The sequence below is a fragment of the Mandrillus leucophaeus genome, unplaced genomic scaffold (genome assembly GCF_000951045.1).
Source record: "Mandrillus leucophaeus isolate KB7577 unplaced genomic scaffold, Mleu.le_1.0 Scaffold417, whole genome shotgun sequence".
Classification (NCBI taxonomy): Eukaryota; Metazoa; Chordata; class Mammalia; order Primates; family Cercopithecidae; genus Mandrillus; species Mandrillus leucophaeus.
The window spans coordinates 362,413-389,719 of record NW_012104443.1 but is presented as its reverse complement, the minus strand read 5'-3'; the positions used below and the strand labels follow the sequence as shown (position 1 = coordinate 389,719).

The 27,307-nt window shown below is 38.5% G+C and overlaps 1 protein-coding gene and 1 pseudogene across 2 annotated transcripts in view; both read left to right on the top strand.

Annotated features, from left to right (window-relative positions):
• Window positions 1–9,079, top strand: part of AQR (aquarius intron-binding spliceosomal factor) — a 118,092-nt gene extending 109,013 nt beyond the window's left edge. Inside the window, exons 33-35 of the mRNA XM_011992691.1 lie at window positions 2,095–2,269; window positions 5,021–5,134; window positions 8,309–9,079. Of these exons, the coding sequence (XP_011848081.1) occupies window positions 2,095–2,269; window positions 5,021–5,134; window positions 8,309–8,644 (625 nt within the window). The 3' untranslated portion in view covers window positions 8,645–9,079. The remainder of the gene's footprint in view (window positions 1–2,094; window positions 2,270–5,020; window positions 5,135–8,308) is intronic.
• Window positions 9,080–15,176: 6,097 nt separating this feature from the next.
• Window positions 15,177–16,566, top strand: LOC105548604 (annotated as a pseudogene). Its single transcript, XR_001007412.1, has one exon. The product of XR_001007412.1 is annotated as a tubulin alpha-1B chain-like (transcript).
• Window positions 16,567–27,307: the final 10,741 nt, after the last annotated feature.

The window sequence follows — 27,307 nt, the reverse complement described above, 5'->3', positions numbered from 1 at the left end:
GAATGTTGCAGTCCACATTGCCCTGCTTTCAAGACATAACTCCAAGGAGCTCTGCCTACTCATGTTACCATCCTTTGTTTTTTTGCCTGGTGGTTTGTTATGTTCATAGAATTTGGTCATTCATTTAACAAACATTTTCAGATCCATCCATTGTTTGTCAGTGTGCTAGATTCTTAATATTTAGTAATAGATCTAACATTCATGATCTCTGCCCTTCTGGAGTTTAGGGTCTAGTGACAGATTCATTAATATATCCTTGGAAGATCCCTACATTTGAATCTGCAGAAAATTTTTAGTTCAAATTTCCTCATGTACAATGGAGATCACACTTACAAAAGCCACTTTAATGCACTATAGCACCGAAGGCTGGGGAAAAGTTTTATCAGAGAGACCATACAGTGTTCATTACAATAGTGCTGTACCTGTACTCTGTCTAGAGAGAGGGCCTTCTGGATGTGAGGGGGATTACAGTGGTCACCATGAAAACAACAGTTTGTCACCTGCTTCCACCACTAACCCTTTTTCCCCCAAACAACATTAAATTCCACCATAATTTTATTTGTAACATTTGTGTGAGAATTTATGCTAAGTATTTCTAGCAGTGTACCTTCAGTTACCAGTGTTGGAACCACCCAACTGTAGTATGACCCCTTGGGGTTCTAAGGAAATATGGCAAAAATAATAATTTGGCTTACAGTAAACTAGAAAACAATATTTCCTTCATGAATCCAGTGTGTCACAAATGTGGAGATTCCTCAAAGTTCCTGTAAAGGAATATGTCTTTTCCTTCTACCTAAATGAGCATGTCTTAATTTTGTTTGTTGCTGGGGGACGGCTACCTTTCCCTGCTCTGTCCCCTCAGACACATACACATAACACAAGAATGTAAGTGATAGTATATGCTGGTATCACACTGTGCCTCCTTAAGGAAACTAGATTCTTTTAAGACTATAGACTAGACCATAAAACACCACAGAAAATGAGGTTGAATTAGAGATACTCCCCAAATATCTTGCATTACACAAAGAAAAGCTATTAGATAAATAGTCCAGTTCCTGGTTTTCTCTGTCTCTCTGAATGTTACAGAGAATAATCTCTGTAACATTAGATCTCTGTAACACTCTTTTACACATTCTTTCAGAGATTGGAGGTGATTCTCCCAGGCTTTATTATTCATGAAAGTCTTCTCTTTTGCATAGTACTCAAAAATTTAGCCATCTAAAAACATCTCAAGTAAAAAAACTGTCCTCCGCATTTGAAACCAGAATTATCTTTTCTCACTAAAACACATTTTATCTAATAGTGAGGTGAAATTACATTAGCCCTCTTTACATTTATTTGATTCAAACCTTTTTTTAAAAAACTTAGGTTCTTTTAAAAAATAAAAATGACATGATTCATCAGATAGCCAGCTACATGTATAGTTTGATCATTCAATTCAACCATTTTTATCACTGTTTTTATGAATACTGAGTACCTATTATAGGCCAGGCATTGAATCTAAATACTAGAATAAATACATGGATAAGATATATTATAGGCTGACTGTCCCTTATCTGAAGTTTCAGATTCTGAATTTTCACATTAGGGATGCTCAACTTGTATTGTTTTATAGCATCATACTATATTTCCATTTGTACTTATTGTTGTAAATAAGTATAAAACAGTGTGGTAACAGTTATCTAGGAAGTAAAATTTTACCTTGATGGAGCCTGGGATTTTGGTAGGTGAAGTGGAAGAAGAGCTAGTTCAGATTGACTCAATGACAGTGATGCATTAAGTTGGTAACTGATGATTGAATTATGCTGTAATACTAATATATTACTTAGACTTTTTAAATAAATGCATTGGTTATTTTGTGATCCTCCCCCTCAAAAAACCAACAAGAGGTTAGTAATAAAACCTTAACTTTTACTTGGTTTATTAGTCATGTAACATTGATTAACTTCTATTAAGTTTTTAAGAAGCTTAACTTTTTATTGCCGGGGCTTAACACAACTATCTAATGAAATATGTAAAAAACAAAACAAAAAAAAAGCTGCATAAATGTTAATAATCTTGAAGCGTGCTAATTATTTTGTTTATTTCCTAAAGGGATGTCCGTCGCTTGGTAGTGGCCATGTCTAGAGCCAGACTTGGACTTTATATCTTCGCCAGAGTATCCCTCTTTCAAAACTGTTTTGAACTGACTCCAGCTTTCAGTCAGCTCACAGCTCGACCCCTTCATTTGCATATAATTCCAACAGAACCTTTCCCAACCACTAGAAAGGTAGGACTTCTTTCTTCATTTTACAGACAGCATTCCTCAGAGTGGGAAATTGGGATTTTCTTATAGGTGACCACATTAGCTTGGAACATTATTATAGATAATTTAGTCCCTGTTTTAGAGTGTGCTGCACTGAAGAACTGAGTTAGATTTTCTATATAAAAATAATACCGGCAGGGTGCAGTGGCTTATACCTATAATCCCAGCACTTTGGGAGGCCGAGGTAGAAGGATTGCTTGAGCCTGGGAGTTTGAGACCAGCCTGGGCAACATAGCGAGACCTCGTCTCTATATAAATAAATAAATAAATAAATAAATAAATAAATAAATAAATAAAAATTAAAAATAATAATGTCAGCCCACATTTAGTCACTACCATGTATTAGGCAGACAGTTCTTTACTCCATTATCTCACTTTCATCTCAGTAAAAACAGCCTATTAGGTTGTTAGATTATTTTATTAACCCCATTTTACAAATGGAGACACTTAGGGTCAGAGAAGCTAAGTAGCTTGGCCATGCATCTAGCAGGTAGAGGATCCAAGATCTGAAAAGCCAGGAGGTCTTTTTGAATAACATCCGAGTTCATGTAATTTATCATTATTCTATACTGTTCGTCTTCAGCTTTGTAAGGAGAACTTAACTACTTACTTGAAAATAGAGCAATAAATAGTTGAGTTCTTAAGAAGCTTACATTCTGGGGAAATGAGGGAGGAGAGAGTACATATAGTTAATGAAAAGATAGAGAAATACTACTCCCTCTTATCCCCCCTTCTTTCTCCCCTTTTCCTAGCACCTTCCCTCCTTAGGTAACCAGTCTCTTTAGTTTCTCATTTAATCCTTATATTCCTTTTGTATAAAGGAGAAGAGATATGTTTATTTTTGTATTATTTTCCTTCTTACATGAAGGTTATTATGCTATAGACTTTTGGGCTTTGCTTTTTTATTTAATGAATTGTCCTGGGGGTCCATTGGGTTTTAAATAACATTATTTTAGATGTTCACAGTATACGTCTTCCCTCCACACCTCTAAAAAAATCTTAAGTCTTGTGTGTTTAATAATAATAAGTACTTTTTAAAAACTGCCTTTTTATTTACTTAATTTTGAAGAAATGCTGCTGTGGAGAAATAGGAAAATGGTGGAGAGAGATCATGGGGTGGTAGGGTCACATAAAACCTCAAGTGTCAGGCTCAAGTCTAGACACAATCCTATTATATCTGAGTTTCTCCATCTTTTGTGGGCTGTTAAACAGGCAAATTCCTGACAAGAGGTCTGGGATAGAGCCTAGGTGTCATCATGTGTAACAAGCTCCCCAGGTGCTTTCTATGTAAGGGCTACACGTCACACCTGAAGAAATCTGAAGTGCAGGTCAGACAGTATCACTGAACAGAAGGCTTGGAAACCCAGGCTTTAGATAACACTCATGAGTTCAAGACCCTGGGGAGGTTAGGGCTGAGAACATCTCCCCATCTTCTGCTCAGGACATAGTGAGGGGCAGAGAGTGCTGTGTCTCAAGGAAAGGCAGTTCTTGGCAAGACTCCAGAAAATAAGCTAACAAACAAAAACTCTTCCATGTTCCTAGTCATAATAACATGGCAGTATTTGTACATACGAGTTCTGACCATTGCAGAAAATAACCATTAATCAAAAGAATACCTGCTTAGATGGAATGCTGCCATCCTGCTTACTTCTGAGAAGTGTTTAATTTACTAAATTATTTCTAACTTCATGTTCTTTAAATAATTTGTCACTTTAAGATTGAATCCTCCTTTTTTGGGGTATGTTTTTTACCTTAATGGTTTTCTAAATTGTTCCTATCATAAGAAAGGATAAGACTTTATAAACATTTTATTAATAACTATAAATAAGAAAGTTGTTAATCTCTATTTTAGGGTGGTTTACAAAGAAGTGCAAGTTCTGTATTTTCTCGATTTGCTTTACTACTTTACCTACACTTATAGAGCATTGTTTCTTAGATTGTTGTCAGAAGCTACGAAGAATCAGCTCATTCCACCCAGACCTTCTGAATCCGAATCTGTAGGGGCTGGAGCCTAGGCGCCTGCAATTTAACAGTCTACCCCAGTCTGATAGACACTAAAATTTTAAAAAGAGCGTTTGAATATTCACCCTCTTGACTCATAGTCATGTATTAATAAAAGTAAATGTTAGCCTCTTATTTTTTAGGAAAATATAAATAGGACAAAGAGTGTTACTATTTTCTTTCTGAATTATCTTATAAACTGTCTTTGGAGCATGCACAGTCTTAGAAACTGCTGTTTCAGACCATGTTGACTTTTCTCTCTAGTCAAATAATTACTTATCTCTTACTAATTCTTTTATATTAGATAGTAAACTAAAACCCATACTTCACTTACCAGCCCAAAATTATATTAAAAGCTGGCGACTCTTAGCTCTTCTGGTCTCTAACTTTTCTAAATTTCGATGGAGTCACTATTCTTCATGAAGTCTTTTTTTTTTTTTTTTTTTAATAATCTTTTTTTAATGGGAGTCACGTGGCCAGCAGGCAGAGCATGCTGACCCGGGCCCCCTTTTTATTCTATTTAAGTCTTTTTTTTTTTTTTTAACATTCATGAAGTCTTCATTCTACTCTTCATACTTGCATTTTATATCCTCTTACGGTTAGTTCTTCCATACCCTAATCATGTTTATTCATAGGATTAAGAAATGGGTTTATGTTGAAGTGTTACCTTCTAGGGTTGTTTTACTAGATAGCGTTCTTTTTTCCTTTTTCTAGAATGGAGAGAGACCATCTCATGAAGTACAAATAATAAAAAATATGCCCCAGATGGCAAACTTTGTATACAACATGTACATGCATTTGATACAGACTACACATCATTATCATCAGGTGAGTTTCTCAAAATTGACTTTTATTTTTCTTGCTGTAGAAATAATTTTCTTTTTTTCAGAATAAATCTTTAAAGTACCTAATTCCTTGTGGGAAATCAACTAAACTAAAGCAGGCTATTGTTATTTATGTAACATTCATATTTTTAAAACATCTTTATATAGATAGAATTCCACATGCAATAAAGTCCACAAACTTAAAGTGTACAATTTTATATGTTCTGGCATAGGTGTTTCCCTGTGAAGCCGCCGGCACAGTCAAGATAAAGAGCATATCCATAATCCCAATAGTTTTCGCTTGTGCCCATTTGTAATCCCTCCTTGCCCTTCACCAGTCCCCTTTTTACCTTCCCAGGCAGCCAAGGATCTGCTTTCTGTCATGATAGGTTTGCTTCCATTTTCTAGATTTTTATATAAATGGAATCTACAGTGTGTATTCTTGTTTTTTCCGGCTACTATTGCTTATACAAGTCTTTGCACTTTATCTTGGGTGGATACCTAAGAGTGGAATGGCTGGATTATATGTTAAGGATGTGTTTAACTTTTTAAGAAACTGCCAACCTGTTTTTCAAAGTGGTTGACCCACTTTACACTCTCACCAGCAGTGTGAGAGTTCTGATTGCTACACATCCTCACCCTCACTTGATATGGTAGGCCTTTTTAAAATTTTGGCAGTTCTAATAGATACACAGTGATCTCAGTCTAGTTTTAATTTTCATTTCCCTAAGGACTAGTGATACTGAGCATCTTTTCATGTGGTCATTTGCCATCTGTATATCTTTGGGGATGTGTCTGCTCAGGTTTCCTGCTCATTTTTTTATTGGATTGTATATTAAGTTTCAAGAGGTTTTTATTTATTCTGGCTACAAGTCCTTTATCAGATATGTATTTTACAAATATTTTCACCCACTCTGGCTTGTTTATTTATGTTGTGTCTTTCAAAGAGCAAAAGTTTTAAATTTTGATGAAGTTCAATGTATCAAATTGTTCTTTTATGATCCATGCTTTTTGTGTCCTAAAAATAGCCTAACTCAGAGTTACAAAGGTTTTTTTCTAGAAATTGTGTAGTTTTAGGTTGGATGGTTAGGTATGATGCATTTTGAGTTAATTTTTTATATGATACAGGTAGGATTGAGTTTTATTCATTTGCCTGTGGATATCCAGTTGTTTCAGCACCATTTTCCTAATAGGCTGTTTTTTTCTTTGTTGACTTGCTTGTCAACTTAGTCAAAATATCAATTGACTATATATGTGAAGGTCTTATTCTGGGCTTTCTATTCTGTTCCATTGTTCTGTATATCCCTTTGCCATGACTGTACTACCTTGATCATAGTAGCTTTACAGTCAGTCTGGAAATTAGATAACATAAGTCCTTTAGCTTTGTTCTTCATTTTAGAAATTGTTTTAGCTATCCCAGTTCCTTTGCTTTTCTATATACATTTTAGAATCAGCAGGTCAGTTTCTACCCCCAAAGGCATGCTGCAGTTTTTAAAGGGTATTTTGAAGAGTTGGATCCATTGTTTAGGATCCATTTGAGGAGATTAACATCTTCATTTATTGAGTCTTCCTATCCATGAATAAGATCTCTCTCATTTATTTAGATCTTCTTTGAATTCTCATCAGGGTTTTGTAGTTTTCAATATACAAACCTTACACATACTTTGTTAACATTTTGCTAAGTATTTTTCTTTTTCTTTTTTTTTCTTTTTTTTTTTTTTTTGCTGCTATCGTGCATGGTACTTTTAAAAAATCTTCAAGGCTGAGCATGGTGGCTCATGCCTGTAATCCCAGTAGTTTGGGAGGCTGAGGTGGGTGGATCACCTGTGGTCAGGAGTTCGAGACCAGTCTGGCTAACGTGGTGACACCCCACCTCTACTAAATATACAAAAATTAGCCAGGCATGGTAGTACATGTCTGTAATCCCAGCTACTTGGGAGGCTGAGGCAGGAGAATTGCTTGAACCCAGGAGACGGAGGTTGCAGTGAGCTGAGATGACACCACTGCACTCCAGCCTGGGCGACAGAGCCAGACTGTCTCAATAAATTAAATGAAATTAAATAAATAAATAAATATTTTCAATTTCCAGCACTGTAAGCAGAGTCCCTGATGAGAAAGTCACTAGACTGCCATGGGGCAAAGGGCAGGCTAAGCATATAGAGTTGCTCCAGTTTTCTGGTTGAACAGGACGGAAACCTTGTTCCTTGCTGCTCCCTTCTCCCATGGCTTTGTCTTAAGGCCAGGCTCCTCTCTACCTCTCACAGGGCTCTTTTTCTCTTCTCTTCTCTTCTCTTCTCTTCTCTTCTCTTCTCTTCTCTTCTCTTCTCTTCTCTTCTCTTCTCTCCTCTCTTCTCTTCTCTCTTCTCTTCTCTCTTCTCTTCTCTCTTCTCTTCTCTCTTCTCTTCTCTCTTCTTTTCTCTCCTCTTCTCTTCTCTCTTCTCTTCTCTCTTCTCTCTTCTTTTCTCTCCTCTTCTCTTCTCTCTTCTCTCTTCTTTTCTCTCCTCTTCTCTTCTCTCTTCTCTTCTCTCTTCTCTTCTCTCTGTTCTGTTCTTTTCCAGACGGAATCTCACTTTGTCGCCCAGGCTGGAGTGCAGTGGCACAATCTCAGCTCACTGCAACCTCCATCTCTCAGGGTCAAGCGATCCTCCTGCCTCAGCCTCCCAACTAGCTGGGACCAAGCTTAGCTATTTTTGTATTTTTAGTAGAGATGGGGTTTCACCATGTTGGCTAGGCTGGTCTGGAACTCCTGACCTCAAGTGATCCACCTGCCTCAGCCTCCCAAAGTGCTGGGAATGCCACCATGAGCCACCGCACCCAGCTCACAGGGCTCTTTGATTAAAGTTGACCCTTTCTTGAGTTAGTTTTATAATCAGTCCTAATCAGTCACTATTTTTTGCAGACATGTTTACAGCAAAGTCTGTTGCTTAAAAATCTAATGGCTTTTCATGGTTGTTTTCCTCTCTGAAGATTTTGTATGTATTTTGATTATCAGGATATGACATCTGTGTAGGCATATTCCTTGGTGTTAGCAGGACCTAGACCATTGCCATCAGAGGTGTTACGTCTGTAATGTAAAATGGTCAGCACTCTTTTGGAGAACTCTAGAATGATAATGTGAGAGCTTAGCTTTATAAGCTGTTTTTCATATTGGTATTGTCTTTTTTTTTTTTTTAATTAGACTTTATTACAACTACCACCTGCTATGGTAGAAGAGGGTGAGGAAGTTCAAAATCAAGAAACAGAATTGGAAACAGAAGAAGAGGCTATGACTGTTCAAGTTGACATCATACCCAGTCCAACAGACACCAGCTGCAGTCAAGAAACTCCAGCCTTTCAAACTGACACCACTCCTAGTCAGACTGAGACCACCGCCAGTGAGACAGGAGCCAGTTCCAATCCAGAAGCCATCCCTGCTTTATCTGAGACCACCACTACTGTGGCAGGAGCTGTATCTGCACCTGCAGAGGCTTACACACCTCAGGATGCCACATCTGCCCCAGAAGGGACCAAGTAGCCAAACTGTAGTCCTAAAGGAGGACATGTCATTCAAAAAGTCTGAGTAAAGTTATTTTCTGTATTTTATATTTGCTTCTGCCATTTTACTGTCACTAATTAATGTTCAGTTCTTATATTAACTGGTTTTGGTGTCTTGAATATATTTTTTTAAATTATGTGTATGAACAATTCTAGTTTCATTTGTTCAATCAGAAGAGTAAATAACCATTCCTCTCATGTTTTGATCACTGAGTGTATCTGTAATCATACCTACATTAAAATCATTTTCTGTAGAATATATAATATATACTGCACATTTTTAGTGAACTTCTCTAAAGAAGAGGACAGAATACACCAGACTTAACCATGAATACGCTTAAGTGTCCAAATTGGGAAGGAACTTGTTTCTTCTGTTATACTATCAAATCCTTAAATTCTGTTTCCTTTTTTCTTACTGTTCTTTACATAAAGATATTACTTTATGTAAGTAATATCTGGCAGTAAGATACGGGTTTCTCCGATCTATCAGAGTGGTCACATGCATTTCCTTCTCTCAAATCTTAGAATCACCTAAGATGTCTGTTTATTCTTGAGGCACACCTCAGACTGAATGAGTCAGAATCTCAGGATTAGAGCCCAGGAATCTATATTTTAGGAGGTTCTCCACACCACTAATGTTTGGGTTGCTGGCAGAGTGGCATCAGCCAAGGCTGGTGAGGCTGAGCCAGGGTTTGTCATCAGCTAAATAGGAAGACTCTGCCAAATCAATCTGGGCAAGAAGCAGGATCCTGAGTCTGGGCAATGAGAGTCAGAGAACTTAACTCCTGTGTGCAGGGTAGAATTTTCCCATGGGAGAAATTCTGTTTTCTGCCTTATTTTTCTTGGGATAATCAGCCACAAGGAGACCTTCAGGTAAAATGTGGTTCAAATATGGGAAAGCAGAGGTACTTAGGACCTTGCTACTCAAGTATGATTTGTGAACCAACAGCATCAACATCGTATTGAAGTTTGGCATTTATAGAAATGCAGAAGTTTGGGCTCTGCTCCAAACCTATTAAATCTAAATCTACATTGCAACAAAGTCCCCAGGTGATTCACAGGCACTTTGTAGTTTGAGAAGCGTGTACTAAGATTACTGTGTTGTCTTCACATGAATGAGGCTATAATGGTAGAATTACCAGTGAATGTGACTAATGTTTTCTGACAAAGGACCTCTGCTTATAAGGTCCCTGGGCATGGTGCCCAGAACTGGGGGGAAAAAAAAAATGTTTATGTGTATGTGTAGAGGGGAAAATTGCCCACTAGTTCTCTGTTTCCCAGTTTGATCATCTGCTAGAGTATCTAAAGGGGAGCATTTCCCCCAAAGTGTCTCCTCTAGTGCATCTACCTATGGGCCTGGCCATTTCCAAGGAATCTTTAAAGAAACAAGCAAGAACTGCACACCATCATTGAAATCCTTCTGGTCCTGACATTTTGAAGGAATGATTGCTTCATAAAGAAGTTAAACCCAGAAAATCAAGTCAGTTATATTTTTGAGTAACTAGTGTTTGCTCAGCTCTACCAGGCTGTGTTGAATATGGTCCGGACTCTCATTTTATGATGTGTCCTACTGCATCAGGATACTTGTGTCAGTGTCAGGTGAGGAGGGGAGATGAGAGTGATGAGGCGATGAGAGGAGTGAAATACCAAGGACGCGATACTAGGAAACCCAGGTCTATTTGTTATCAGAGTAAGGATCAAGCCAGATAGCCTGTTATGTAATTGCACTTTTAAAAGATTTTGAAAGCAGGTGCTGTGGGCATCTGTATGCACTCAGAATTATTTTCATTTGTAACTATATGGTGTCAGGCCAAGCAAGGGAAAGAAGCTTTACTGTATTACCATCTTTCCTGGAAAAGATTGATTTTTCTCTCTCCCTTAGGGGATATGAGGTATGATACCTGCAACCAAAATAAGTGGACTGTTAAGCTGCTCTCTCAGCTATTTTCCAAGCAATGTACATCACTCTTGCCTAGATGAGTGACCATACTTTTTTCTTTGCTGCTTGGTTTTTCTGTCACTAAAAAGCAAATTTAGGTGGAAGATGGATGGGTAAGTCCTTTGTCCTTGTCAAAAGAATTTAAAACGGGGTAAAGGCGGTGGGATTTGAATTCTTTTAAACTGTTTTTTCATTGGAAAGGCAAGTGAGTGGCAGTTGACTATAGAATCTTGGGAATTTTTGAAGGAATTTAAGAGCTCTACTTATTTTAAGTAATGAGGAAACAATCAGAGAGACTTAACCAGGGTGGCAACTGTGGAAGAGTAGGGTAGAATCCAAGTCTACAGTTCTACAGCAGTGCTTTATTTTTTCAATCAAGCATACATGAGGGATTGCTTAATTAATTCGAGAGTGTATAATTTGAGATTACTACAGACACAGGTACTCTGGCCATGTGACTTATTTCAGATTAGTGTTCCCATTGCTCTCCATCCTGTTTTTCATATCTAAATATGCCATGATTTTAGAATCTCTTTTTAAAGAAAACCAAAAGGAGGCATGCCAAAAACAATGAGCATGAAATGAAGCAATTCAAGTATTTAGAATTTCTTTTTTTTTCCTCAAAATGCTGAGTTAAGAAAGTTCATTGCCAACAGTTGAGAATAAATAGCTCTATTGATTTAGGCAAATGAATGAGAAGATCTAAACATTATCAAGACTCCTGAAGTTGGTGTAATAAAAGTTGAGATGTTTTGCTAGATGCTGAGAGAAAAGGCATAAATGGGCCATTCGTGCTTCTGTAAACAAATGAAATTTTGTAATGATCAGGAGACAGCATGATACTGTAAAACACACTTTGGACTCATCCAGACCTGGCTCGGAATTTTACCTAATTTGCTTATTCGCATTTGGTTTGACCTTAGGCAAATTTTATAACCTCTCTAAGCTGGTTTTCTTTATTTGTAAATAATAGGGAAAAGATCTGTTTGGATTTGGGGCAGGAGAGTTGTTTGTTTTATAGGCTAATGTTTATGAAAATAATCTGTCACTTAGGTGCTTAGTAAATACCAGTTTCTCTGTTTTTCTTCAAAACTTTGTTGACAGTGTAGGATATTGCCAACTAATCCTTTGACTTGAGTGCTTAGCCATGCCCCAATCCAGGGAGCATGAAGGATGATCAAGAAGGGGACACCTAGTGGCAGCTGACCTTTGAGGATCTGTCTAGGATCGGGTCTACTGATTTGGGACCTCTGAATCAGTACATTATAACATCGAGGTGATCTCTGCCAAAATTAAAGTTCTGGCAGAACAGCATAAGCAGAGGAAGACACTAGGTCTTTCTGAAATACGGAGCTGATAACTTCTATCAGTCCTGAATTCTGTACTGTCCCACCCCCAAATCATCTTTATTGTTGCATGTACTTAGCTTTGTGCCTTGAATTGCTATTTCCTTTTTATCTTGCACTCAGATGGTATTTTTAGAGATGTTTCTTCAATCAAAACAAGACAAAGGTTTAAAAAAAAAAAACAAAGTGACCCTTTTGCATAAGCCAGAAGAGCAGTGCCTTGCTTCCTGTGAAAAATGCTTGGCAGTTAGCCTGTGTAATTATTTAGCAATCATGTTAATAGATGTTTAAGAATAATGGAACTGGAGCAGTACTGAGCCAAGGGTGGAAATGAAGACATGTGAGACTATTTTTTCTTCATCCACCGATACTCTTCAGTTACAAGGATTTAATTTAAAAGGGTTTTAATTCAATGGAATCCAGAAGCTTTGGACGCGCCTGTTTTTCTTCTTAGAGACAAACCTGGAGCTTGACTCAGAATGCAGCATGGTACTCCTGACTGACAGTGTGCCAGCTTTATTCACTTATCTCTCTACCTTTTGGCTTACATTTATTTCAGGGCTGGCTGACCTTTTGAGCTTATGTACAAAGATGGCTGATACCATTATTTTTCAACATATATTACAGAAAATACTACTCTTGAAAAATACTCTGAGAAATATGTTCTATGGCCAGATAGGTTTGGGAAACAATGTTCCTCCTTTGCAGAATTGCAATGCACTGTTAGCTAATTAAAGGCTCTCAGATGTCCCACTGGAAATAATCATGTTTAGCTTTCTTTAACCTAGTATTTCCCAAACTTAATAGAGCATAAAACTTTTTTTTTTTTTTTTAAATGAGATACCTTGGTTAGCTGTTTCCTTAGAACACAATTTAGGAACCAATATTGCCGGGCACGGTGGCTGCTGCCTGTAATCCCAGCAATTTGGGAGGCCGAGCTGGGCGGATCACCTGAGGTCAGGAGATCGAGACCATCCTGGCCAACATGGTAAAACCCTGTGTCTACTAAAAATACAGAAATTAGCTGGGCGTGCTGGCAGGTGCCTGTAGTCCCAGTTATTCTGGAGGCTGAGGCAGGAGAATCACTTGAACCCAGGAGGCGGAGGTTGCAGTGAGCCGAGATGGGCGTCACTGCTCTCCCACCTGGGCGATGAGCAAAAACTCCGTCAAAAAAAAAAAAAAAAAGATACCTTAGATAGCTATTTCCTTAGAACACAGTTTGGGAACCAATATCTTTACATTGACTAAAACTGTGAATCTCCCTTTAAAAATAAAGCCCCAAAATACATTTTTTTTTTCCTACAGGTAACCAGAGGGTGAAGTAACACAGCCGAAGAGGAAACCAGAAGTGAAGTGATTTGTACAAAATGTCGTAGTGTAATTTATTGAGTGTCATGTGGTATTAATAGCAACATCCTGAAAATGCAAATGAATAAAAGTTTGGTCAATGTACCATGACATTCCTTCATGTGAGCCTCCTACGAAAAGGTCACTGAGCATTCTCTGTTTACATTTTAATTTTAGACTCCAGAATTTCACACACAGTTTTTCTTCTCATTTCTTATGCAGTAAAAGAAGAGTTCATATTTCCAATGCGTCTTGCTTTCTGTTAATTTTTGTTTCCTTAAAAAGTTTAAATTCCAAAAAGAGAAAAGGAGTACTTAGCATAACCAACAGAGGTGGTCTGGAAATAATAAAAGAAAATTAAGGCAAATATAAAACATGAAGACAGTTTCCTCTTATAAGAATGTTTCGGCCGGGTGTGGTGGCTCACGCCTGTAATCCCAGCACTTTGGGAGGTCGAGGCGGGCGGATCACGAGGTCAGGAGATCGAGACCATCCTGGCTAATACGGTGAAACCCTGTCTCTACTCAAAATACAAAATATTAGCCGGGCTTGGTGGCGGCGCCTGTAGTCCCAGCTACTCGGGAGTCTGAGGCAGGAGAATGGCGTGAACCTGGGAGGCGGAGCTTGCAGTCAGCCGAGATCATGCCACCGCACTCCAGCCTGGGTGACAGTGCGAGACTCTGTCTCAAAAAAAAAAAAAAAAAAAAGAATGTTTCCACACACAAGGACCCCAGAAGTTGCCTTGCATTAGGTAGATTGAATTCTTTCTTGATGTCCAGAAATGACTGCCCCACAATCCTCTTCCCCTCCACCTTTGATTTAATGTTGTGCACTCTATTATACTTATCTCCGTGTTGCAATCTACGTTCAAGAACCTCAAAGGTAGCCGCTTCTCTTTGAAAGTCAAGAACCTGAAAGGTAGCCGCTTCTCTTTGAAAGATGCCTGGTTTAATATAAAAAACTCTTTTAAGAAGCTGAATTTATTGACATTTTTCGAAAAAATTCTGGATGGGAAGTGATCCTTTTCTACTTTAGTTCACTGATTCATTTGGGCCATTTTTGATTGGTTGGTTGGTTGGTTAGTTTTTTCCAACTGGTTTCTAGTTCAGTTGTCCACAAAGTGAACTAAAAGTGCTTACTGTGTTACTGTATTTTCATTGCCTTCTTGCTTCCAGTGCTGGTTTCTTCTAATCTCAGACTGCCATGAGAACAGCGTGGAATAGGAGTAGGCCTCGTTAATTTGCATGCCATTTCGTTGGTTGACTACTTTTCACAGAAGTGAATTGAGTTCAATATAAAACTTTGAAGATGTTTATGAAACTAGTATTTGTATATTAATAGACTATTGAATGCCAACTCTGTGCCAGGCAGCAATGCCAGAAGCAGCTCTGGTACTTTATAGATGAGAACACCAAGGCATTGGGTGATTTGCCTGGGACACCACAGTTAATTGAACTGAGACTAGAACCATCATACAACTTTTAGGCAAATTCCTTACCATGCTGCTCTTTATACTTCTTTGCTTGAGACTCATTAAAGAACAGAACAACACCAACTGTGCATGAGTAAGACAAGCCTACTAAATAATTTCTCTTATGACCAATATACCAAAGAGACTAGGTTGCCAAAATCAGGATAGGAAATAAAAGGTCTCTAAAAAGAATGTCCCAATGTTTGCGATATTTATTCTTACAGGAGAAAGACAAATTAGTATTTGTTTTGGTTTGAAAAAGGAATGCAAAACACATAATAGGAAGGGACTCTAGTAATACTGTATGCCTCAAAATGCTAATTATCCTGAAGTCATTTTATATTTAAGCAGAAGCAGGCATGTTAAGTAATAGTAGTTTTGAAAGTGTGATTTCTGAGTGTGTTACCTTGACTCTTAGCTTCTCAAGAAAAGTAACCGGGACCTGGTGTCTGCTCCTGTTGCCTTTGCCTCTTGTTCCCTAGTCACTATGCGTGAGCACATCTCCATCCACGTTGGCCAGGCTCATGGCCAGATTGATAATCCCTGCTTAGAGCTCTGCTGCCTGGAACATGGCATCCAGCCCGATGGCCAGATGCCAAGTGACAAGACCACTGGGGGAGATGACTCCTTTGACATCAGTGAGACAGGTGCTGGCAAGCATATGCCCAGGGCAGTGTTTATAGACCTGGAGCCCACATTCATTGACAAAGTTCACATTGCCATCTACCACCAGCTCTTCCACCCTGAGCAGCTCATCACAGGCAAGGAAGATGCTGCCAATAACTATGCCCAAGGGCACTATATTATTGGCAAGGAGATCATTGGCTTCATGTTGGATCAAATTCTCAAGCCGGCCAACCAGTGCACAAGTCTTCAGGGCTTCTTGGTTTTCCATAGCTTTGGTTGGGGAACTGGTTCTGGGTTCACCTCCCTGCTGATAGAATGTCTCTCTGTTCATTATGGCAAGAAGTCCAAGTTGGAGTTCATTTACTCAGTGTCCCAGGTTTCCACAGCTGTAGTTGAGCCCTATAACTCCATCCTCACCACCCACACTACCCTGCAGCGCTCTGAGTGTGCCTTTGTGGTAGACATCTGTCATAGAAACCTCAATATTGAGTGCTCAACCTACACTAACTGCCTTGTTCTTCAGATTATGCCCTCTATCACTGCTTCCCCCAGAGTTGATGGCTCCCTGAATGCTGATCTGACAGAATTCCAGACCAACTTGGTGCCTATCCCCACGTCCACTTTTTTCTGGCCACATATGCCCCTGTTTTCTCTGCTGAGAAAGCCTATCATGAACAGCTTTCTGTAGCAGAGATCATCAATGCTTGATTTGAGCCAGCCAACCAGATGATGAAATATGACCCTCGCCATAACAAATGATGGCTTCCTGCCTGTTGCACTGTGGTGACACCATAAAGATGTCAATGCTGCTGTTACCACCATCAAGACCAAGCACAATATCCAGTTTGTGCATTGGTGTCCCACTGGTTTCAAGGTTGGCATTAATTACCAGCTTCCCATGGTGGTACCTGATGAAGACCTGGCCAAGGTACAGAGAGCTGTGTGCATGCTGGGCAATACCACAGCCATTGCTGAGGCCTGGGCTCACCTGGACCACAAGTTTTGACGTGGTGTATGCCAACCATGCCTTTGTTCACTGGTACATTCATGAGGGGGTAGAAGAAGGGTTTTCTGAGGCCCATGGGGACATAGCTGCCCTTGAGAAGGTTTTTGAGGAGGTCGGTATAGATTCTGTTAAAGGAGACAGCAAGAAAGAAGGAGAGAAATATTAATTATCCATTCCTTCCAGCCCCGCAATATGTCTTATTCCCATAATTTAAGCTTCAACATTAATTGACAGGCATCAAAGCTTTCTGGTTAGATTGTTTTCACTCAGTGGAGATCAATGTTCCATACGTATCTGTAAGACTTTTCCATCATGTCTCAAAGTAAAGGCTTTAAGATTAGAAGAGAGAGAGAGATATTTCAAATAAAGGGAAAAACAAGATTTACCAAGACTTACATTTTTAATCATTATACATCAGCTGGGTCAGCCTTCTGATTACACTTCCTATCACAAACCCAGCATTAATGTATTTGGGAGCTGAAAATAACATCCATGTGAGTTAAAGTTCCCAGGAGTAAAAGTCTATGTGTAAAACAAATCAAGATCATGTTATGTAATTACAGAAATAAATTGTGATAAGTTTTTTCAGGGCTATCATTGTAAATCTTGATCTAGTTGAACTCTTATTAAAGGAATGGGTTCATTTGAGCAAATGGAGAATATGTCTGCAGAAATACAGTCCTACCTTGGGGAAAAAGTCATGAATGTCAACTGCGATAGCTCAGGAATTAAATTGATCAGGCGGATCTCTTAACTTGCCAATGTACTATTAATAGTGGGCATAAGAAGTGAAATTGTTGGTTCTTGTCTAGAGTTAACAATGACTGGAATCAACTTCTCTTGCCCTGGCTAGTCTGAAAAATAGAATGCAAGTCAAATGAATGCAAAGATCTCTGACATCAGACTCAGTGCTCTGATAACAGATTAAAGGGATCAGCTATGAGGAGTTCCTTAATTAGCAGGCCCTGGCATGAAGCAGGACATGCTATATGTCAGTAGGCATTTTGGGGCCCTGAAGGATACATTTGATATGTTTTGTGATGCATATACATTTATTTTTTGAAAACAATGACAATAGGAGAGTGTCTTTTCTCTAGTCTAGCCAAAGTTTTGTCAATTTTATTTATCTTTCCCCAAAAATCCAACTTTTCATTTTGTTGGTCTGTATTGTTTTCTAGTCTCAATTTCATTTATTTCTGCTCTAACCTTTAGTATTTCTTCTACCAATTTTGGGTTTGGCTTGTTCTTGCTTTTCTAGTTCCTTGAGGTTCATAATTGGGTTGTTTATTTGAAGTCTTTCCACCTTTTTGATACAGTTGTTTATTGCTATAAACTTCCCTCTTAGTACTACTTCTGCTGTATCCCATAGATTTTGGTATGTTGTATTTCCATTTCCATTTGTTTCAAGACATTTTAAATTTCCTTCTTAAAGTCTTTATTCTCCCATGGGTCGATCAGGGGCATGTTGTTTAGTTTCCATGAGTTTGTGAAGTTTCTGAAGTTCCTCTTGTTATTGATGTCTAGTTTTATTCCATTGTGGTCAGAAAAGATACTTGATATGATTTCTACTTCTTAAAATTTGTTCAAAGTTGTTTTGTGCCATAAGATATAGTCTATTCTAGATAATGTTCCATGAAAAGAAGGTACATCCTGCAACAGTTGGGTGAAATGTTCTGTAAATGTCAGTTAGACCTATTAGGTCTAGTATATAGTTTAACTCTGGTGTTTCTTTATTGATTTTCTGTCTAGGTAATCTGTCCATCACTGAGAGTGGAGTGTTAAAGTCCCCGTATTATTGTTGTATTGGAGTCTATTTCTCCCTTCAAATCTATTAATTTTTGCTTTATGTGCTTGGGAGCTTTGGTGTTTGATGCATAGATATTTATAATTGTTATATCCTCTTGCTGAATTGACCCCTTAATCGTTAGTGACCTTCTTTGTCTCCTTTTACAGTCTTTGATTTGTAGTCTATTTTGTCTGATATAAGTATAGCTACTCCATTTTTTTGTTGTTTCTAGTTGCATGAAATATCTTTTTCCACTCTTTTACTTTCAATCTATGTGTGTCTTTGTAGGTAAAATGGTTTTCTTGTAAAAAGCATATAGTTGGGGCTTCTTTGTGCATTCAGCCACTCTTTGACTTTTAATTGAAGAATTTTGTCCATTAACATTCATTATCATTATTGATATATAAGGACTTACTACTGTTGCCTGTTTTCTGATTGTTTTGTAACTCCTGGCCTGTATGCTTTCCATGGAGAAGTTTGTTGCCAGATGAATTGGAGCTCCTTGATATGTTAGTTGCTTCCTTTGTCTTGCTTCTTTTATGATTCTCTCTTTGTCCTTGACCTTTGAGAGTGTGATTATTATATGCCTTGGGGTACTCTTATTTGGGTCAAATATGTTTGATGTTCTCTGCCCTTCCTGTACTTGGATATGTATATCTTTTTCTAGTTTTGACAAGTTTTGTTATTTCTTTGAATAAGCTTTCTACCCTTTGCCCTTGCTCAACTCCCTCTTGAACATCAAAATTCTTAGATGTGATCTTTTGAGGTAATTTTCCTTATTTTGTAGGTGATCTTTATTACTTTTCATTCATTTTTCTTTTGTCTCCTCTGTGTATTTTCAAATAGCCTGTCTTCAATCTCTGATTCTTTCCTCCACTTAATCCATTCTACTGTTGAGCGCTTATAACAAATTGTTCAGCTTAGCAAATAAATTTCTCAGTCTGAAAAATTTCTATTCAATTTTTTTGTGTTATTTCAATCTCTTTATTAAGTATTTCTGATAAATTTTTGAATTGCTTTTCTGTGTTAGCTTAGAAATCACTGAGTTTCCTTAAACCACTATTTTGAGTTATTGGTGAAAAAGTTCATATATTGCCTTCTTGCCTTGCTTTTCTTTTTTTCTTTTACTTTAAGTTCTGGGATGCATGTGCTGAACGTGTAGGTTTGTAACATAGGTATACATGTGCCAGGGTGGTTTGCTGCACCTGTCATCTAGGTTTTAAGCTCTGCCTGCATTAGGTATCTGTCCTAATGTCTTCTTGCTAGGGTCACTGATTGCTTGCTTTGTTTGGGGAGATCATGGTTCCCTGTTTGCTGCTGTTTCTTGTGGACATATATCTATGTCTTTGCATTGAAAGATTAGTTTTCTATTCCAGCCTTCTCTGCTGAACTTGTTTTGGTTTTTATTGCATATATTTGGTTAGAGGTTCTTTACCGCCAGGTCACTGCCTCCTTTTCAGCTCTAGGTGGTGCCTTAAGCCCAGGTTTCACCTTGGCTCTAGTAAACACTCCAAGCACAGCTCTTCCTGAATAGGAGAGGTTCCAAAGGGAATGTCCTGGCATTGTAAGAAGGCCGGCTAGGGGTTTTTGCTCAGGGGATCTGTGGGATGGATCTTCTACAGCATGGTGCTGCTGAGCAGCCACTCTGATTTGGCATCTCCTTTGGCAGAGTTACAGAGCAGAGCTTCCAGGGCTGGGGATGGTAATCCCATCTTCCCACTTTGTCTCTGCCTGTCCCCAGGGATATTTCTCTCTTCAGGCACTCAAGATACTTCCTGCAGGTTAAGAGAGGGACAGGTCTTCTGCCAGGAAACCCAACATCATGGGAAAACAGGTTGTCCACATCAATCTCACTTTCTCCAATATGGAAACAAGTGAGGCCAGGCGCGGTAGCTCACACCTGTAATCCCAGCACTTTGGGGGGCCGAGGCAGGCAGATCACAAGGTCAGAGATCAAGACCATCCTGGCCAACATGATGAAACCCCATCTCTACTAAAAATACAAAAATTAGCTGGATGTGATGGCACACGCCTGTAGTTCCAGCTACTCGGGAGGCTGAGGCAGGAGAATTGCTTGAACCTGGGAGGCAGAGGTTGCAGTGAGCTGAGATCCTGCCATGGCACTCCAGCTTGGCGACAGAGCACGACTCCCTCTCAAAAAAAAGAAAAAGAAACAAGTGACTGAGTGAGTTGGGGGAAAATTTTCTGTGGACTTGGTGCCCAACAGAAAGGGGAGTCTTATTTTCTTACAGTCTTCTCAGTGTTTTTCCACTCCTCTGTGGCCCTGAGAACCATCTCTCTTGATCCTTGAGTTCTACAATATTTCTCATGGTAATCTTGGTGCTGTATATTTGTTTTTGGTTTTCTACAAGAGGGAATAAAAACAGCTTGCTTCAACACTGCCACTTTGAAACCAGAAGTCAGACTGGCTGATCTTTAAGGTCCTGTCTTCTATCACAATTACTTCTGCCTGTTTTTGATCTTTATATAAATTGAATCATACATAATGTACTTCTTGTGTTTACCTTCTCAAATACATTTCTCTGAATGATGTGAGGTAGGGTTCAGCAGATTAACTGAGTACTATTTATTCAAAAGACCATCCTACAGTGCACTACACTACAATGTAGTAGCATCTGTGTCATAAATCAAGTGATTATGTATGTGTGGGTCTGTTTCTGTAATTTCTTTTGTTTCATTGGCATATATTTCATCTGTTGTACCAACATTTCACTGTTTTAATAAGTTTTAACTTGTGTATATCCTTTAGCCATATTCTTCATAATTATTGGCAACTTTTAGTCCTTGTATAAATTTTAGAATTATTTTGTCAATTCCACAAAAAAATTTACCAGACTTTTATTGGGATTACACTAAATCTACAGATCAATCTGGGGGAAAATTGGCATCTTACAACCTAGAAATATAGTAACTCTTCATTTACTTAGGCCTTCTTAAACTCAATAATGTTTTATAATTTTCTGTATAAAGGTCATGGTCATTTTTTGTTAAATGTATTCCTAGGTATTTATTTATACTAGTGTAAGTGATACTTTCTAAAATTACATTTCTAGTTGTTTGTTACTAATATATAGAAATACATTTTGTATGTTGCACTGGTATTTAGCAGTGTCAGTGAATTCACCTATTTCTTGTAATTTGACTATAGATAATTTTAGGTTCTCTACATGCATAATTATGTCATCTGTGAATACAAAAGGTTTTTTCTTCCATCTTCATACTTTTAATTTCCTTTTCTACCTGTATGCCTTTCATTTTCTTTTTCGCCCTCATTGACCTTTGCAGGCCTCCAGCACAATGTTGATTAGAGATGGTCAGAACAAGTGTCTTCGTTTCTTCCCAATTTTAGGGGCAAACTTTCAATATTTCACCACTAAGTACAGTGTTTGCTATAGGTTTTTGCATATACTCTGTATCAGGTTTTAAGAATTTCTTTCTATTCCTAGCTTGCTGGGTGTTTCTTTTTTAATCATTAATGTATGCTGAATTCCAACAAATGCCTTTTCTATGTCTATCAAAATGATCGTATGCTTTCCTATATTTATTTATTTTTATTTTACTTTAAGTTCTGGGATACCTGTGCTGAACATGCAGGTTTGTTACATGGGTATACAGGTGCCATAGTGGTTTGCTGCACCTATCAACCCGTCATCTAGGTCTTAAGCTCCGCATGCATTAGGTATTTGTCCTAATGCTGTCTCGCCCCAATCGTATGCTTTTCTTTATTTTGTTAATGTGGTGGATTACGTTGATTTATTTTTTTCTATTGATTGATTTTTTTTTCTAATTAGGGACATAAGTTGCTACTCTTCACATGACTGGTAATTTTTCGTTGGATGCTGGACATTACAAATGCTGTGTTATTGGATGTCTGGATTTTGCTGTCTTCCTTTAAAGAGTGTTGAGGTTTGTTTCGGCAGGCAATTACATGTGGATTAGATCTACCTTTTCGATGTTTGTTTTTAAGCTTTGTTAGACAGGCATAGAGTACCTTTACTCTAAGACTAACTTAGCTCTATTACCAAGCTATGACCCTTCTCTGGCCCCTGTTGGATGCCCCAGGTTTTCAATGAAGTGTTTCTACTTGGGTTGATATAAATTAAAACGTTTTCTATTGTATGAGCTCTAGGAATTGTTTAGTAGAGCTCCCAGGCAGTTGTCTTTTGATCTCATGAAGTTTCACCCCATGCATGTACAGATTAGTATTTAGCCAGGACTCGAGGGGACCCCTCTTTAGATTTCTGGAGCCCTTTCTTTGTGTAACTTCCTCCTTTTAGTTACTCTGCCTTACAAATTCCAGCCAGCACAGCCGTCCCAAGTTTCTGTCTCTTTTGTTTTTTTTTTTTATACTTTAAGTTCTAGGGTACATGTGCACAACATGCAGGTTGTTACATGTGTATACATGGGCCATGTTGCTGTGCTGCACCCATTCACTCATCATTTACATTAGGTATATCTCCTCATGCTATCCCTCCCCACTCCACAACAGGCCCTGGTGTGTGATGTTCCTCTTCCTGTGTCCAAGTGTTCTCATTGTTCAGTTCCCACCTATGAGTGAGAACATGCGGTGTTTGGTTTTCTGTTCTTGCGATAGTTTGCTGAGAATGATGGTTTCCAGCTGCATCCATGTCCCTACAAAGGACACAAACTCATTCTTTTTTATGGCTGCATAGTATTCCATGCTGTATATGTGCCATATTTTCTTAATCCAGTCTGTCATTGATGGACATTTGGGTTGGTTCCAAGTCTTTGCTATTGTGAATAGTGACGCAGTAAACATGTGTGCACGTGTCTTTATAGCAGCATGACTTATAATCCTTTGGGTATATCCCCAGTAATGGGATGGCTGGGTCAAATGGTATTTCTGGTTCTAGATCCTTGAGGAATGGCCACACTGTCTTCCACAATGGTTGAACTAGTTTACAGTCCCACCGACAGTATAAAAGCGTTCCTGTTTCTCCACATCCTCTCCAGCACCTGTTGTTTCCTGACTTTTGAAAAGTTTCCGTCTCTTAAGTTCAGTGAGACTGCTGGGCTTCTACTTAGGTTCTCCTAAGCAAAGGCAAACTGTGCTGCTCTTCAAAAATTGCCTGTAGGCGAAAGCCAGGGCAATCACAGGGCCAACCTTTTTCCTTCTCTTCCTCTCCAGGATGACAAAACTATGCTGCCTGTTGTTCAATGTCTGAAAATAATTGCTTCATACATTTTGTCCAGTTTTAGTTGATTACGGTGAGATGTAGTGGGATGAGTAGAAGTTGACATTGTGTTTTTCAAATATTTAACCTCACAATCCTAACCTTTTTTATAAGTACTATATTATGTTTGCTAGTATTTTATTTAGCATTCTTGCATTTATGTTTATGAGAAAGATTGGTCTATCAGCATAATAATTGTTGTTATTGTACCATACTTGTTAGGTTAAATATCAAGATTAGAGTGACTTCATAAACTGAATTGGGAAGTACTTTTTTTTTTTTTTGAGACGAGGTCTCATTCTGTGGCCTAGGCTGAAGAGCAATGGTGCGATTTTGACTCACTGCAACCTCCACCTCCTGGGCTCAAGTGATTCTCCCACATCAGCCTGCCAAGTAGTTGGGACTACAGGCGCACACCACCATGCCTAACTAATTTTTGTATCTTTTGTAGAGAAAGAGTTTCACCATGTTGCCCAGGCTGGTCTCAAACTCCTGGACTCAGGAAGTCTGCCTACCTTGGCCTCCCAAAGTGTTAGGATTACAGGCAGCAGGGTTTTCTTTCTTTCTTTTTTTTTTTTTTGAATACTCTATTTTTATTCACTGGAAGTGTTTTTTGTAACATTGATATTATTTCTTCTTTAAACACTTGGAAAAATTCAACAGTGAAACAATCAAAGGCTAGATTTCTTTGTGGGAAGATTTTAAATTTCAGATTCAATGTATTTATCAATGTAAGACCACACTGTTTCTTCTTGTGCTGGTTTTGGTAAGTTATGTTATCTTAGGAATTTGTCCATTATAAAGCTGAATTTTCAGATTTATATTGGGAAAAGTCACATATAATATGTTGATAGCACAGCGTCAGCTACATCCCACACATGCTGTATCACATTTTCATCAACATTCCATTCAAAATGTTTTCTATTTTCCACTGTGGTTTTGTTTTTAACCCATGTTTTTTCATTTTCACTGAAAATGCTTTAGAACATTAATGGAGATGATGGTTGCACAACATTGGGAATGCACTAAATGCCACTAAATTGTTCACTTAAAATGAAAAAATTTAAATTTCATGTTATTATTCACTTTAAATTGGTTAATTTATGTGAGTTTCACCTCAACAAATAATACTTTTTAAGAAGTGGGCCGGGTGTGGTGGCTCACACCTGTAATCCCAGCACTCTGGGAGGCCAAGGTGGGTCACCTGAGGTCAGGAGTTCGAGACCAGCCTGGCCAACATAGTGAAACCCTGTCTCTACTAAAAATACAAAAATTTGTTGGGCGTAGTGGCACGTGTCTAATCCCAGCTAGCTGGGAGGCTGAGGCAGGAGAAGCACTTGAACCCTGGAGGGGGAGGTTGCAGTGAGCCGAGATCACATCTAGCCTGGGTGACACAGCAAGGCTCTGTCTCAAAAAAAAAAAAAAAAAAAAAAAAAAGAAGAAGAAGAAGAAGTGGATTACTTAATTTCTAAGCATTTGGGCATTTTTCTTCTTTTTGTTATTAATTGCTAGCTTTGGCTGCGTGCAGTGGCTCATGCTTGTAATCCTAGCACTTTGGGAGGCTGAGGTGGGCAGACTGCTTGAGCCCAGGAGTTTGAAACCAGCCTAGGCAACATGGCAAAACTTTGTCTCTGAAAAAATGAAAGAAATTAGCCAGGCATGGTGGCACACACCTGTAGTCCCAGCTACTTGGGAGGCCGAGGTAGGAGGATCACCTGAATCCAGCGAGGTCAAGGCTGCTGTGAGCCATGATGGTGCCACTGCACTCTAGCCTGATTGACAGAGGGAGAGACCCTGTCTGTAAAAAAAAAAAAAAAAAAAAAATTCTAGCTTCTCTACTGCAGTCAGAGAACCTAGTCTGTATTATGATAATCCTTTTAAATTTTTCATGACTTTTCCAGTACATGTTTCACGTACACTTGAAAAGCTTGTGCTGTATATTCTATAGTACTTAGGTATATATAAAAATTAGGTAGAGTTTGTTAATCATTTTGTTCAAATCCCTTATAACCCCTTATGTTGCGTGGGTTTTTTTCCTGTCTGCTTGTTCTATCAGTTACTGTGAGATGTGTGTTTAAAAAAAAACTCAGTGTAATTACAGGTTTGTTTCTATTTTTGGTTCCATCAAATTTGCCTTGTGTATTTTGAAGCTGTGTTATTAAAAGCATACAAACAAAATTATATCTTCCTGATGGATAGTCTTTATTATTATTATTTACAGCTGTCTGTCTGTAACTCTCAATATGCTTCTCGTTTTAAAATCTACTTTGTCTTCTATTAGTACAGTTTCACCAGCCTTCTTTTGGTTGCTTTTTGAATGGCATATCTTTTCCACTCTTACATAACCTTTCTGTGTCTTTGTATTTAGGATTTTTCTGTTGTAAGCAACATACTGTTGGGCTTGGGATTTGATTGTACCTACTTACAAGCTAAGTTATGCATTGCTGGCAGAAGGCATAAGACTCCTGGGTGATAAGCAGAAGACTCAGTCAGCACAGTAAGTAGCATGAATGTCAGCTTGTTCACTTGTGTCAGTTCCTCCTTCTCCCCAAGCCCTACAGAGGTAATGCGGAGGGTTCCGCTGAATGCCTGAGTGCTCAGTGGGTTGTGTTATAGGACAGAAATAATGGGCAATGCACCACTTTTGTAGCAAGCATCAAACGAGCCTGTTCTTTGTCCCAGAGGGAGCCATAACCTCATCCCTCAAGGTGACTTGCTGCAAACTCAGCCCTATAGAGAAATGGCCTGAGAAAACAGCAGCCTTGTATTGGCACACCCGACAGGAGCATGGAGGGGTCCTCTATGATTACGAGCTGATTTATTCCACTTTGACATTCTGTCATATTTTGCTGGATGTATTTCAAGGATATGTTATTAGATATATACGAATTTAGAATTATATTCCTGGTAGATGGGCCTTTTCATCAATAGCAAATGTCCTTAACTCTAGTAATGCTTTTTGACTTAAAGTATACCTTGTCTTCTATGACACTATAACTACCCCATTTGTCTTTTGGTTAGATTTGTCATGGCATAGGTATTCTCATCCTCTTGCTTGATCTTTCTGTTTCTTCATATTTAAGGATTTTTTTTGTAAGCAACGTATATAATTTGTCAAGCTATCTTTGTCTTTTAATTAGAGTATGTTTGAATTTTATGTAATCACTGGTGTATTTTGATTTACTTTAACTGTTTTATTTCTCCATGTTTTATGTTCCTTTTTCTCATCTTTCTTGCCTTCTTTTGGATATATGAAGGAATTTTTATTATTCCATTTTCTCCATTCTATTAGTTTGTTAGCAATTCATTCTTTCACCAGTGAGCTTGAAGATTATAGCAGGCATCGTGGCTTATTACAGTCTACTAAGAATGGATACTTATTTCACTTCCCAGATGATGCTAAGACCTTAAAACTAACTACCTTGGCCCCTGCTTTGTGCAGTTGTTCTTGTATAGAGATTTTTCTACCTTCTTCTTTTCTTTTCTAAGACAGAGTTTCGCTCTTGTCGCCCAGGCTGGAGTGCAATGGCGCGATCTCAGCTCGCTGCAACCTCTGCCTCTCGGGTTCAAGCAATTCTCCTGCCTCAGCCTCCCAAGTAGCTGGGATTACAGGCACCCGCCACCAAGCCCGGCTAATTTTCTGTATTTAGTAGAGACGGGGTTTCACCGTGTTGATCAGGCTGGTCTGGAACTCCTGACCTCAGGTGATCCACCCACCTCAGCCTCCCAAAGTGCTGGGATTACAGGCATGAGCCGCCACACATAGCTCATGCCTGTAATTTTTCTACCTTGTAATCAAAACATTATTATTGTTTTATGAGCTAATATTCATTTAGATTCACCCTTTCCATTGCTCTTCATTCCCTCCTACCATTTCTCTCTCTCTCTCTCTTTTTTTTTTTTTT